At 39.7% G+C, this 15,837-nt stretch overlaps 1 protein-coding gene across 1 annotated transcript; it reads right to left on the bottom strand.

Annotated features, from left to right (window-relative positions):
- Positions 1 to 1,987: 1,987 nt before the first annotated feature.
- On the bottom strand, positions 1,988 to 10,509 carry nt5dc2 (5'-nucleotidase domain containing 2). Its single transcript, XM_079226235.1, has 14 exons — positions 10,132 to 10,509; positions 7,667 to 7,851; positions 7,500 to 7,574; positions 7,369 to 7,424; positions 6,655 to 6,748; positions 5,788 to 5,916; positions 5,118 to 5,178; positions 4,916 to 5,018; positions 4,720 to 4,821; positions 4,555 to 4,636; positions 4,366 to 4,452; positions 3,604 to 3,744; positions 3,301 to 3,365; positions 1,988 to 2,689 (listed from the first exon to the last, which is right to left on the bottom strand). The coding sequence occupies exons 1-14, from the start codon at positions 10,499 to 10,501 to the stop codon at positions 2,428 to 2,430; spliced, it is 1,812 nt and encodes a 603-aa protein (XP_079082361.1). The 5' UTR covers positions 10,502 to 10,509; the 3' UTR covers positions 1,988 to 2,427.
- Positions 10,510 to 15,837: the final 5,328 nt, after the last annotated feature.

Here is a 15,837-nt window from a genome sequence, read left to right on the forward strand (position 1 = left end):
GCAGCCTCAGAGGCTTACTCACTGAAGGCAGGCAGCCGTGAAATAGACTGAAACATCAGTCAGCCTTGCAAAAAAATGCAAAGAAATACAGAGCAGTGCAGGAAAAACACCTCTCATTTGTCTTTATGGTGTGTTTTAATTCAAAACTATGTTAAATTATCACAAGCCACTAGAATGAATGTGGCATACCAGTACTGGCACTGGGTATCATATCACTTAAAACAGGATGCTGGTATCAGAGAAATTAATCCAATACTAAAATCGAACACAAAGAGCTGACAAAGAAAAGAAAAAAAGGACGACGATGTACTGATACCCTCTCTCCTCTTGACCTCAGATGACATTTCTCATTAATAAACACAAATGATAATCCCTCTCACTTAACTCAAACAAATTGGTTTGTTTCAGTATTGTCAGTAAATGAGGACAGTATATATAGTAATGAGAAAAAGAAAATTGGTAACAGCTCATCCCTAAAAGCTCTAAATCTTATTTTACACAACCTAAAATACTGTTTTAGCATTAAATAAAGGAGACCTGTATTCTTCTATCAAAAAAGGGAGAACGTTAAATAAACACTATAACACAATGCAGCTGTGTTATAAGGTGTTTTAAAAATGCAATCAATCCTAAACAGAAAACAGAGCTATCTGAAGACCACAGCAACTGTCCTGAAAAGTGACATTTTGGATCAAATGTCACTGGTGAAGATGCCATGATGCAAATGAAAAATTGGCTATTTTATTAAGTTAATATTAATCACTTTGGGGCTTCTTTTGAAAATGGTATAATTTTCATAAAATCATTCATTTAAACATGAGAATCGTTAACCCTGAATTTCTCGATGAAAGTTTCAATATATTTTTGTCTGTATATATAATATTGCTATTGTGGATTCTTTACTGTTTTTTTATTACTGTATATTTATATGACTTGTTTTTTTTATTTTTACCATGTGTCTCGTGTGCACTTTACCCGTCTGCTGCTGTAATCCTGCAGGCCTAATAAAGGAATATCTTGTTTTATTTTATCTCATCTTATTTGGTGTTGCCAAACACCTGCAGTGACGTCTGATGGAAAACAAAACCGGAGTATTGTTTGCTTTCAGGTCAGATTCGTTACCCTGAAACGTTTCTACCAATTACTTCTCACCAAACATTGAGCAAATGGAAATAGGTTAAATATCTTAAAACAAAAACAAACTTTTCACATCACATGGAACAATGTCAGTGCAAACACTGAACGTCCGAAGCGATGCTGCCGACCCCGGTAACTCGCGCACGGGACAGACGCTCCTAAACTTGACACGTACACGGACCCGCTTTCCTCGCTCCTCCAGCTCGTTGCATTAATCTGCAGCTGTTGCAGACACACGACACACCGTTTAACAACAATACCACATGAGCATGCGGTCAAAGCCCCGCGTTGCAGCGCGTGCAGAGAGAACCGTACCTGTGCTGCGGTCTTCAGGCGGGCGACTGGGAGTGAATGAGTTTGTGATGCGGAGTACAGGGGAGATGAATGGAGGCTGCGCTGCCTAGCAACCACGCAACCAATCAAATAAATTGAAGACAATTTGACAGATTTGACTACGTGCACAACTCACTAATGTATTTATTTGATACTCCATATTTTATTTTTACAGTTTACCAAGAAATAAATCCTTCGAAAGTAAGAAAGAATACATTAGATTAACCGCATCTGGCCAAGAAGGGCCATAAAGAAAAAAGTTTAAGTAAATAAGAAAACACAACAAACATGCAACACTTCAACAACGTTGTCAGTCAATCGTGTCAACCATAAAAATATATTTAAAGAGTTCTATACACAATGTTTCTTATGCTTGGATCTAAACTTGTGGAGTTGCATCCTGGTTAAAAATAGTACTCATCTTTTTTTACAGATAATGAGCCTCTAGAGCCAACAAAATTCAAAACCCTGTGTAGTTAGGGAGGAAGAGTCACCTGCCAATTTCCTTATTCTGCTATGTATGTGTTTCACTAATGTATGCAATTCATTTTAAATTAATCTCCAGTCTAAGCTGTACTAATGTTCATAATACGCTGAAGGTAACTTTCCTATTATTGCATACCATTGTAACATGGTTAAATAAGAGATCAACACAAATCAGATTTTATTTCTTTATTTGTTGCATTTGTGCGACGGCAGCTGCATATTAGTCATCATTGTCATATCACTTACATTCACGTAACAACCAGAGTATCTGGCAATCTTGACTCATGCTCACAGGACAGGAGGTAAGTCTACAGCACCTTCCAGTGAGGTCACTGGATAGGTCTGTATAGTAATAGTTTGCCCTGTGAGCAGCGAGTAGTGCGGCACCTTCTTGACTATAAAGAAAGCAGGCAATATAAAAGACATTAAAAGAAAGAAATGTCCACCAGGTCACTGAGGAGAGCACAGATCTCATCGTATGTGAGACATCTCCTCCAGATACGGAGTCTTCATGCAGCCGGTGCAAAGCTGGTCCATCCACAGAGGAGCCTCGTGCTGCAGAGGGGTGCGGCGGGGGTAGAAAGTGTAGTCCAGGTCATAATTCAAAAGACAGCTGACGGAGGCCATGTAGACATCTGAGAAACGAGAGAGTCGTCTGGAGAAGTAAGTCGGGTTGTGACACGTTCGGAAGATGCTGCCGAACTGAGGGTTGAACACGTTCTTTGTCATCACCCTGCGGCATAAAAGGTGAGAGGAACAAGTTAATATGATGCTAAGCATGTAAAGATTCATATATTTAGTGGTGGAAGTGGAGTACTCTGATACCTTTCCTGAGTAAAGGTAGCAATACAACAAAGTAAAAATGCATCATTTTGAGTGAACGTCTCGCACTCAAAATTAAGCACGTATAAGGAATTATCAAAAATAAAAGTCTGCTATTGATTACGCAGCCAGAATGCCCTCCAGAGATAGATTTTTATTTTATTCACCCAATATTAAAAGAATATTTAAGATTGATATAAATCTAGATCATTTCTAATGAATATGCAATAATTTTGAAGATGCAGCAGCTCAAGTTGGAGCAACCACGGTATATACAGTTACATAACTCATTTTACTATATAAATGGCATCTTGTTTTAAAAATCGTAATCTGCAAAGTAACTTTAGCCGTCACGTAAATGTAGTGGAGTTGGAATATAACCATGAACTGAAATAATCAAGTTAAGCACAAGCACTCCGTGCAGTGCTTCTATAAATGCACCATGCTATGAACATAATAAAGTAGGGTCACTGGGTTCATCAGGAGGCGCATAAGATTGAGTGATGGATTAACGGCACCCACCTGAGCTCTTCCCTCTCGCTCTGCCATTCTTCAAAAACCAGTTTAGACTCTGGGTCCCGATGTGTCTAAGAAAAGAAAGAAAACATCACTATGAACAAAGCAACATCCGTTATTGATTAGGCAATTTGAGGCTTAAGAAACATGAGCAACTGCTAGCCAAGTAAACATCAGTCTTCGTTTGACCCTGAACACATTTGGATTGGCGTTGGGAAAGACTGAGACTTGCATTTGTAGGCACGTCAATGCTGATATTTGGTGAGCCCCTACATACAGATAAATGTAAAAGCTTCATATACTTCTCACCTGTAGGCGTTCCATCAGGCCGGTTAAAGCCTGGAGCCAGGTGAGGCTCACGGTGTACCGGTCGGTGCTCACCACTTTGGTTTCCGGCTCCAGCTCAGGCACTATGGCAGCTGTACGCCAGCCATGACGCAGCATCAGGTCCTACAAGTGAAACTGCTTTGGTCAAACTCTGGCCTGCACGATGATGCATCTTAGAGAGAAGGCTTAGTAATTCCCCTTCCAACCACTCATTTACGCAACTTGTTTCGTCACCAGTTTTTAGCTTCATGCTTTCTCGAAGTCTTTGTTTTAGAAGTGAATGAGTGGCTCCCAGTTGGGTACAGAGTATATTTTAAAGTGTTGCTGCTGGTTTATAAATCAATTCAAACATTTCTGTTTGTCTCAAGTCAAAACCAAAGGGTTTACAATACCCTGCTGCACACGAATAAGTCAAATAGCACCCCAACTTTAGCCATTTTCAGATCTAATTAATGAATTGACATCTTAATGCTAAATATATATTTCTGGTAAAGTCTTCTTACACCTTTTAAATTCATGCCATTGATTCTACATTTATAAACATCAGTCTGTACTGCCATCTGCTGTTTGAAATGTTCACTATTTGTATTTCTTTTCTGTATTTCTTGGAAGAAGGAGGAAATTCAGAAGTCATGGGATATATAAATGTGAATTAAATACAAAGAAAAATAATTTCAATCACAATAAATTTGTCATACAGTGGATCCTCAATGCAGGGATTCATCCGCATGATTTGAAACTTACAGCCAAGTCACTATAAAGATGGTCTCCAAAGTAAAGAACCTTTGAACCTCGCCAGCCCGTCAGTCTGAGAAAGTCAAACAGGTTTCCCTGAAACACAAAAGAACCACATTCCATTTTCTTTGGTTCATTAAGACACGCAGAGAGTTCAAAATGTGTAACAGTCAGACGGCAGCCTAAAGCTATACAGACCTGTTTGTAGATATGTCCTTTGTCCAAACTGTTTATCTTTTCCCACTGAAGGTCTCCATTACTATCCAAGCGCCTGAACGGTCTGTAAGAGTAAACACTTTAAGTACATTTCTTAACAAGATGATCAACATTCTGTTCACAGCCTTCTCCAAAACATGTACTTACTTGATACAATCAGTGAAGAAGTGAGGTTTGTCTGCCTGGACTATGACCACATCGAAGAAGTCTCTCCAGTTTTTCCCCACCATGTAAGTCATTCCTTTATCCCTGCGCACAGGAACATTTTAAGAAACACAAACCCATTAGAAAAACAGATTGCAACAGAACAGTTTACCGTCATTAGTACATAGTGTACACTTACACAAAGCTGAAGGGACTGTTGGTAATGAGGAACAGTTTCTTTCCATGACTAACCAACCGATGCAAAACAGCATCCGTCTCCTCTCCTTTCAGAATGAACTTATCTATGAAGAGAAAGAAGACCGCACAAAACGTTCCCATAATCTTATTTTAAGGGCAGTAATGTGCTGGCTTGATCCAGACGAAGGAAAACGATATCTTACCGAGATCTTCCATGACCCATTTGTACATGTAGCCTTTCACGTGAACCATGCCAATTGCTTCCTGAGGATTAAATAAGTGTTACATAGGGCCAACAGACCCTCACAACAGATCAACAAATGGCATGGTACTTTTCTGAACTAGCATGAGTTGTTTCTTAAATCTCTGAAATACAATCACTGGCATAATGTATGGAAATTATGAAGTTATGACAAGGAACTATCATTTTGTGTTGATTTTGGCAGCCCGTGTGGCGTAGAGGCGACGCCCTACTCTTAGCTGGAGGAGCCGCCGCTGCAATAGCCAATCTTCTCATTTGATTATGTAGGTCATATACAATTTGGACCGTTTCATAACCAGTTAAAAACTCTTTAGAACCTGACATTTAGTTTTGCTCAAAGCAGAAGTGGTGCTAGCTGTACTTGTGCCCTGTAACTGGAAACCCTGGCATCTCAGGACCAAGAGGAAAAGCAGTTATTGTTCTTTGTTCTTTGTTCTACCCATGAGAGTTCTTTGCAAACTGTTACTGAGCTCAGCAGATTCCTGCGCCTCCAGCTGAAGAATCACAGTGTGTGAAAACAGTCAAATACACAGAGTCAGTATACTTCTCAGTAGGAGCCACAGAGGGAGGCCACAACTTAAAACCTAGGATTTAGCATTCAATATACTGACCGAGATGTCCTTGAAGAGGTGAACTGGATCGTATTCAATGCCGTTGGTGATGAAGAAATCATTTACTGCGGCCAAGAGGGTCATCTCAGGAATGGAGAAGATGTCCATGAACTGTTTCACCTTTGGTCCCTGTGAGAGAAAATATATTTGAATGCTTGATAATAACTTTGGGTGCAGTAAATGTTTGTGAAATTGTACAATCAACACTTCTTAAATCACATATGAAACCATTTTCCCTACAGCAAAACATTTTTTTATAGGAATGTTTCAAAGAGAAAAATCTTGTTCAAATTCCTCCTAATTAGCCAAGAAGTCAAGTTAACCTTTGTGCCTGTCAGACTCAATAGAGATTTCTACTTTTCATGACCGAGTGCAAGATTGAAGAAAAAAAAAAATCGTAACTAAAAACAAATTATATTGTTGGACACAGTTCTTGCTGTGAGCTTTTTTTGGGGACAGGAACGCCGCCTTCCAGCTGACGACAATGTAACAAATGAGATTACAAAATGTAACATCGCGGTTTATGTAACAGTAAACCCACGCTAAGCCAGACGCCTGAAATATCTGTGGACAGATTTAATCCTGAACCGCATCCCTGTTTGAAAGTGGCCCGATGAGATTATAGCAGATGTGTTGCGCCCACATATTTAAGAAGAGCTTTCTCATCTGTGCCAAACCAAACACGTTGAACAAAGACAGGCAAAATATCTCAATAACGGGCAATAACTGTCGTTACTGTCAGGCAACGTCTACACAATAGTTTAAAAGTATTAAAAGCATTTAAAGCCAACTGAAGTACCTGATAGATTGTACAATAATAAGAATACAATTGGACACTATTATAAAATTTTAAAAAATCCTCCTCACCTTTCCATAGAAGCCGCTGTCCTGCTGCAGCGGGACGTGCAAAGTCCCCCCATAGAGCTCACGCACCTCCTCGTCTGGCACTGGGCTCAGTCCCCTGGGAACACCAAACATAAATTGTAGCCTCTGAAACTTGTAGCAGAGCATAAACCTGAAGTAACACACGTTTCTGGTTCTATACACATAGCTCACATCGACACCGCTCATAGATGGAAGCAAAAAGTGTTTTATTAATCCAATTTCCTTCTTACAAGTTGGTGAAAACGACTTCCCCTTCTTCCTAAAAGTATCGCCGTTTGTCTCGACATACTCAAAAAGGTCCACAGCTTAATCCACAATTAATTCCATAACATAATCTATATAACACGGTTGGAAAACTGTGCGTCTCCACTTTACTCCAGATACAACCAACTGTCGCAAAGTGTGATTAGAGTGATGGCGGTCTGGAACTTAAGTGTATTTACTACAATGACAACGACATCTTTGTAACATTTAAGTTAGACGGACGTCTGATTAAAGTTAAACATGTAAATGCAAATAAATACTGCAAATTGAATTTGGCCCTTACATAAATATATACACCAGAGCTTAAAAACAAACACTATCAGACATAAACAGATGAGTTGCCAGCAGCAGTAGAAATGTAGATGAGTAACTAAGAAACAACGTGGTGCAAGTGTTAGTTAAAATGCACTCAATGCAGCATCGACCGCTTACCGATACACCGTTCCTGGCTGAATGTAATGGAAGGCATCTATCTTCATTAGAAGACCCTACAGAGGGGAAAACAAATATTAGTACAAAGTAATGTACACATTTCTTCCCATTTGTGATTTAAAATGATGTACCTTTTGGATGTCATAGTGCAGACCTCGAACTGTAAAGTTGGGAATGTAGTCATATTTTTGGATGCTTTCAGGGTACTGTCAAACAGGAAGACAAAACTGATAAATTAACCTGAAACTAAAAGCGGTTGTAATGCCAATAGACTCGATGCAGCGACTGCAAAACACACCTTAAAGTGTTCGATTAGGAAGCTTCTTGCTTTATTGTAGATCATTATGTTGAGGGCACTCGAGTACATGGCCAGAGTGTAGTCATAGTCAAAGCCGTAGATGTCCACTTCTGTCAGGTCGACCTCGTTGTTAGCGTAGATGGTGGAGGAGTTGAGGAGGTTACACGCACCTGGTGGGATCAGGTCTGAGAGCAGATGGGGAACCCTCATTTAATTAATCCAGTCAAAGTAGATATAAATCTATGTTACTAAGCAAAAATAAGGGAACAAAAAACACCAGTCCCTGTTTTCATTTGGGGATGGGTAGGATTAGGCAATTCACAGTATTAAAAAAAAGAAATCTGTAATATTCTCTTGCATTATGAAACCAGCTGATTTTGGACATCTGCAGAGACAGAAGCAGTAATTCCACTGCTGGTTCAGTCTAGTGAGCCTGGCAAGCTCATTGGAAGTTGCGTAATGTGTACTTCTAGGATGCCAACTGACTCTTGACAGAACTAAGTCCACCTCCCCCCACCCAAAAAGAAACTTTTATAACAGTCCGTACAAATTAAATGTACTATTCTATTTAATGTAAGGCTGATTGGGAACATAGCATTCACTACCTCTTGTAATATAGGTTATTTTAATCATGCATTTTATGACTTTTGCTTGCCACTGTGGCACATATTGCTAAATACAACAGTCATGCAGCCAACGCATGGGCACAGTTTAAACAAACATGTTACAATCTGTTCCTGAGACAGCCTCTAATACCCTTTGTTGGAGCACAGGACTGTGTCACTGCAATGAAGCCTGCAGCTGGGCAGCAGACCCAAGACTAGTTTATACCTGTACTCCTGAAAAAGTCTCTATGTTGAGTCAAATTTCAAACTTTATGAAATAACATGCGTTGTAGAAAATCCTTATTTTCCGTGTAGTTTTAATACTTCACGCTAGTCTCATGTTGTGCAATGAAGGTTTAATCTAAAAACACATATCGTGTCATTGAGACTAATGCATTTCACAGGTAGACACATATACATATATATATATATATACATATATATATATATATATACATATATATATATATATATATATATATATATATATATATATATATATATATATATATATATATATATATATATATATATATATATATATAAAAATAAAGATATATTTATAAACGAGGTCTGTAAACTACAAGTAGCCTACAGATCGAAACCATCAGGAAGTAACTTTTTCTGTGACTGCTTGTGTATTCTTTGAAGGCAGCTGAACTGTCCGAGTTTATCGTCAACACCCCAAGGTGCTACCGCCTGCACTCGTCTAACGTTACATTCCAGGCGAGGCACAGTTCACCTCGAACGAGCCTATTATCTTTACAATCCATGCTTCGCCTTGGCTTAGAGAAATATGCTCTATACATTACTGAAGGACACCTTTACATTTCGTGTGTGGCAGTCACGCCCAATGCCTATTAGGCCCTTTTAGAGCAGCCATTCTGACACGTAATTGCAGGGTAAACACAGATGTAACTGATTAAACTGATGAAGGTTCCATTCCATTTAGTGTCAACGCAATTACAGCGAGCCAGCATGTACAGTACCAGGCCATAATTAATTGTTTTAATCCCACCTGCAATTACAGGTCAAAATGGCTGCTTGGAAAAGTTTCTATGACGATGCAAAGAGCTTTCTGACAGAAAATAGCTTATTTGAACCCAAACTTTGCACTCGTTCTAAACCCAACCAAGTAGTTAAGTTTAGTCTTGAATCTTGTTGTCTAACCCTAAAGGAGGTTTCTGTGACTAATTCCCACCATGTGCATATTTATAAACACAATATGTAGAGTTCAAAGTGAATGACTATTTAAATTATGTATTCATTTTATCTAAAAATTGTTTAATTTCCTATTTTTTGATCATTTGACTTTTATTCCAAATGTACATTTATGACTGGTCAGCTCGGCCATAAACTCGCCATCACTCTTTGCTAAAAAAAAAAGAAGTGCCAACGACGTTAAAATACCATTATGAAAATAACCTATACGCTAACGTTAGCTCGTATTTTTTCGAGTTTGGTAAAGTTGGAAAGACATTTCCAACTTTACTGAACGTATTCTTTGTGAGCTTACGTTAGCGGTGTTTGGCTTTTTTTAGCACAATAATAATAATAATAATAATAATAATAATAATGCGGAATTGAGGGTAACGTGTTACCGATTTATTTTACTTCAAAAGAGTTTACTGATGTATACACTTTTGCATTGGGCCAGGAAGGAAACCAAGCAGCACGGTTGGTGCCATCTGTCCGCTTTCGTCTGAAAGAAGATAAAAAACAATCCCCCTCGTCAACAACATGTCTTCACCAACGGCTGCAGCGCGAGGAGCCTTGGTGACGTGGATGTCCCGCCGTTGCTAGTTTTGAGTGTGGGTGTGGTGGTGGTCATGGGGACGACATTGGGGACCCCCTGCTTACCGTGAACCAGCCGCTTGGTGTCATTGTACCGAGCCCACAGGTAGGCCGTCTGATTCACCGGAGCTGCGGTGGAGGTGAACGACCGTTTCTTGACACCGGGAGCGCCCGCGGGCTCCTTGGCTCGCTTCGTGTCCCCGGTCTTGCATATTTGAGGAGGCTCCTTGGAGATGTGCACGTCGCCATTCGGCCCGTCAGAGTCAGCGCTGCTGCAGCTTTGTTCTTTATTTTCACCGCCTGGCTTTCTCACTGTCAACAGCCTGCATGTTGTCGAAAGTCTGTTCACTTTGGGGCACCGCGCGGGCGGAGGAGTCCCGTGTCCTCGAGTCCACAACGTGCGTGTCACCGCAGCGCCCACCGCCTTAAAAGACATTTTACTGTGCAAATTGTGAACACGTATTTTAAAAAGCCGCTACCGTTGCAAGCTTTGCACGAGAAAACAGATCAAAACAACACTTCGTCCTTAATTTAACACGAGCCCTCCCCTCAAAATACCCGTGCCCCGGATAAACACGCCCCCTTTTTAAAGCGGGGAGGTCTTTAGTCCTGAGCAGCTAATCATAAACAGCCGATCCAAATCAACAACAACTTCCCTTGCACACACGAGCCTGAAAAATGTCGTTGAAAAAAATGCTCACTGGTTTTTAATTAAATTTAATTGGATCGCGAACTCAAAAATATAAACATATGTTTATATATGTTTATATGAAAATATAAACTTATATTTTCTAAGAGTGTTTTGATCTTTTATATGTTGCTCCTGTATTTCAAAGAAAGATCATAATGAAAATAACAGAATGATAATAATGTCGATGATAATATGTATACTATAAGTGCAAAGGCTTCATGGTGAAAATTAAAAACTCCTCAGTGCCCGTCCCCTGATTTATACATCAAAAAAAGCTTTGATATTACTTATTTTATTTCAGACAAAGACATTTTATAAAGTAGGACAGGGGCGAACACAAAGGAGACATAAGGACACGGAGGACAATAACAGAAAGTTACAACACTAATAGTCGACAAAAAACACATACACAAAAATAGCTTTCTTTCAGCTGCCATCGTTGTGGCTCGGCCATGAATACTTCCTTCTCTTTTTCGTGGATCTTCAGCCGAGCAAGAGGGTTCCTCCTGCAGCTTTTCAGGAAGTAACTCTGGCCCCTCTGCCATCGATCCTGCTGAGACTTCAGCTCCCGCTCTGTCTCCCTCAGAGCGGCCACGAGTTTGTGATGCTCAGATCTCATCTCGTTCAGCTGGGTCTGAAAGGACGAGAACAGATCTGAAAGGACGCATTAGACCCCTGGAGAGCGGGATTCTGCGGCTGCAAGAAGAGGCCCTCTTGTAAGACAATGTGCACCGGTGCACATTGTCCTTCAAGAGGCCCTCTAGTATGTCCTGCAAGAGGCCTCCTGGAGGACGCTCTTTTCAAACAGAAATAGGAGGCTGGAGAGCGGGATTCTGCTGTTGCATGAAGAGGCCCTCTTGCAAGACAATGTGCACCAATGCACATTGTCCTTCAAGAGGCCCTCTAGTATGTCCTGCAAGAGGCCTCCTGGAGGACGCTCTTTTCAAACAGAAAGAGGAGTCTAATAAGACTATGGCAAAGGGAGGCCTTTTGCAGGACAATGTGCACATTTATCATTATGATCTGGGCAGCGATGATTTCGGCGAGCTCCACCTGGTGTTCTGGCCTTCCCACAGTCTTCTTTAGACTCCTCTTTCTGTTTTAAAAGAGTGTCCTCCATCACTCTTACTTCCACCCACTGCTCCAGAGTTTCACCCTTCTGTAAGGCATTTTATTCAACTCTCCAGGAGTCGTGTTGCTGTAACAGTTTCATATTTATCTTTTTAAATAGTAATATCCCCCCCAACAATTGCCACCCTTCTCATATGAATTAAATAATGATTAATAAATAATAATTCCCTCTTGACATAAATAGGAAGGAAATATAAGAAAACAAGGTGGTAGAGCTTTTAACTGTGTATTTTGTTTTGTATGATCATTTAAACTTGTGTGAAGTTTCTTTGAGTATCATGAAATATATCTACCAAATTTAGTTTCTTTTGAGCATCAACTTGAAAAAAAAAATGCCCGTCTCGCTCAAACTTACATGTTTACGTGGACGTCTGACAGTTTATACTTGATAAACAGAAGAGACCTGCAGGAGTCATGTTGCTGTGTAAATAAATTAGAAGGGACTTGAATAAAACCTTGAGTACAACAGGTCGTTTAAGGTGTGGAAACAATTCATCGTTCTGGAAACTAGTCGATGGATGACGGAGTGTTTCTGAGCCCAATGGAGAAGAGCTCAACATCCATTCTGATATTTAGATTATAATGCGTTCAAAGGATCAAGTTATTGCCTGCAGTGGATGTTTCCACTGGTAAGAAGTACTGCGAATTCACACTGAAACGATGACTGTTTGTGAGTGTGTCTTAGGTTCTTCTTCTTTCTGCATTCACAAGTACAAACCATCTTCATAATTATCATTTGTGTTATATGTGGCGAGAAACCATAGAATTGTATTTGTGAATCTTGAAAGCTGTTTTGTTGTTGATGCCGTGAGATAGAAAGGTGAAGTGAGTGTTCGGTTTAGACCGATTGTCTGCTTAGCGACCTTGAGCATGTTCACGCTGGTATTTATTATGTAGTTGTCAGACATGTTCACAGTTACATGCCTCCCCTGTGTATGCTGACGTAGTATTTTAGCAAGTTAAGAGTTCTTATGTTAGCATGCCATGCTAGCATTAATCTCAAATCACAAATTAATTGGCTTTTGGGGGGCTTTATCATCTTAAAACTCCCTAAAGTTGACATGCATATCAGGAGTGGTGAAAAATTAGATATTTTAGGGGTCTGGCATTTGAGTATAAAGAAATGCCTCTATAGCACCCCCTAGAGTTGTTTTTAAGTTGGAAAGACCACACCCACCTATGAATGGTTGCCTGGAAATTCAACACACATCCAGTTCTGTCTACTGTACAAAAAAGTAAATCAGAGCATTAAGGCGCACCTACTTAGATTTTACACCCTGTTATTTGCTTGCCGCTTTAATTATTTTTTTTTTTCCTCAAATTTAACAAATTGCAAGTGGAACATTTGCATACGACTCGTGTGCAAACCCCCTGGATTGTTTGGTCTGTCTTATTTTTGCACTTTATAGTCAGCTAGTGATGGAGATTCCTGCTAAACTAAATCACCACAGACTCAACTGACGTTTAGAAAATTGAGAATGCTGCATAAATCAGATGTCAAAGCAATTACACTACTGATCTATGTTTACAAAAGACCACAATCAACATGCAGTGTTGGCTTATTTTTATTCTTCATGAAAGCGGTTCACAGGTCAATGAAAGGAAATTGCACACGCACAAAAAGTTGAGGACCATCCAATGTGTTATGGGGAGTGTGCATCTCGTCCTCGATAACAATTTACAGACACGGAACGCAGACCACATAAATACAGTTAAAATATTATACAACAATGGAATTAAATTATACACATCTGCACAGAGTGAATTAAATAGATTAAGAAATCTATTTACAATCTTCTAAGAAATATGACATAATGTTAAAGCATTTCCACTTCTTAGCAAGAAATTTAACCTTCTATCAATAATGTTTTTCAGACATTATGTTCTTGATTTTCTTCATTTATTATTTATTAGTTACTAATACTAATTAGTTCTAATGAGGCATGCAAGCTAAAAAGTGAAAATATTTACCAAAATGAAATATCTCCGTATTCAGTGCTAACACTGCTTCATGAGAAAGTAAATAAAACATACCTTCAAAAAATAAATCACAACTACAGTGTCGAAAAGGAGCCTATATTTAAACAAAATCAAAACCAAGGCACCAAAAACAAAACAAAATCAGCAGGTCGTGACCTCTTCAACTAAACCACAGGACAGTTGAGCTTAAAACAAAAAGGGATTCAAAATGTCTTGCATTCGGTTCTCATTTTTAAAACGGCTGTTTCCAAATGTGGTCTTAAAAGGTCATGATTGGTCTACTGCAGGTCAACTCAGATATTAACTTCATTCAGTGAGGCAGGTATTATTACAGTGCCAAAGTTTACATTTGTGCTGCTGGCCTCAAATCAGAACCCTGGCATCAAACTACTCTATAAGCAAGCCATGTTGGGTAATCAGCAGATACTTCTTTTTCTTCTTCTTTGTGTCTTTTCTTTGCTTGTGGAGCTCCTCATAGCAAAGCAGTGTCATATTGGAGTTACGCCTCGCTTTAAAATATTTTGTTTGGTAAAATGTATTTGTTCTTTCTTTAAGTCTTAATGTGCTACTAGATGCAAAGCACTGTGATTCTTGCAATAACGAGACAATATTATTAGTTCATTTTTCTACACGCAGCAACTCTAAAAGCAGCCTGCTAGCACTATTAGTATTGCTAACTGAGCGCATAGGATGCTGTAGCCTCAGGAGACGAAAGCTAGTGTGTTGTGGGTAATACTAGTTTGTTACAACATGCTTACTATGGTAACAGACAAAAGCATGGTGACATTAAATGATGGAATAACAAAACATGAGTATTGTTGTTAGTTGCTCAAAGGCGTGAGAAAAAGCAGAAGCTGAATGGGAACTGTTGTGATTATGCAGCCAAGAGAAATGCACATGGCGCAACATGTTAGTTTTGTCTAAACCAAACCACTTGAATTTGTAAGTGATGCGAGCAGGAAGTTACATTATCAGCCAGTAGGAAGCTTGCAATGCCCAGATATTTTCCAAAAGCTGCTTATTGTGAGAGATACTAGATGTCTGTTGTAAAACCACTGCAGCCAGCCATTCTGCACTTAAGTAAAGGAAAGTTTCAAAACCCACCCGACTTTAAAGAACAGCAAGAAGTGCACAGGCTTCAGCCGGACTCAGTCTGCATAGTTTGCAAAGTAAGATGCTCATTAAGGATTTCCCAAATCATGAATTGGATTACTCTGCTCGACCTGAGGTGGTGAACTGATGGCTGATTTATTTCCATCAACTAAATAGCATTTTTACTGACCTACATTATTGCGGCCTGGCACGTCACAGAACAAAACAAAAAAGGGCATGTAACTGTACCACCAGTGAAAGGAAGGAACCTCACGACAATAGCAAGCTCTCTACGTGTGGGTTAGCAAATATGTTAGTAAGGCTGCGTTGTTCTACAAAAACTACCTGGGAGAGTCATCACTGATCTAATGGCTTACAGACTACAGGATGCCAAACAGGTCTGACAAGGATGCCAGACTAAAGGCAAGAGTGTAAAGACATACAGCCTTAAAAAAGATCAGATCCTTGAATCAAAGTCCGAGGACAGTAATACTGCACATGTAACATCCCTCATTCTGGAATAAATACTGTCACTGGTTCACCACAACACACAGCAGCCTCGAACAAGACCAGATGGAAGTTGAATCCACTCGGGACAAGACACGATCAATGACTTCACAGAGCAATAAGCAGCACATTGGTCTCTTCATCCTGCTCCAGGCTGCATGCAGGCTTCTCCGATCCAAGCAGAGAAAACCAAGTGGGTGGGATGAGAGAATTATTTAAAACTTCTTTTTTTTTTTTTTATCCATGGTTCTGGTAAGGAGACTGGGAAATGTTGCATCATATCTGGGATGGACAGGATGTCTCGAGTCAGGAAAGGAGGTGGGAGCCGGGGAGTCAACATGAAGACAGGTCCTTATGGAGAAGAGAGGGTT

This window comes from Taurulus bubalis, assembly GCF_910589615.1.
Source record: "Taurulus bubalis genome assembly, chromosome: 11".
Lineage (NCBI taxonomy): Eukaryota > Metazoa > Chordata > Actinopteri > Perciformes > Cottidae > Taurulus > Taurulus bubalis.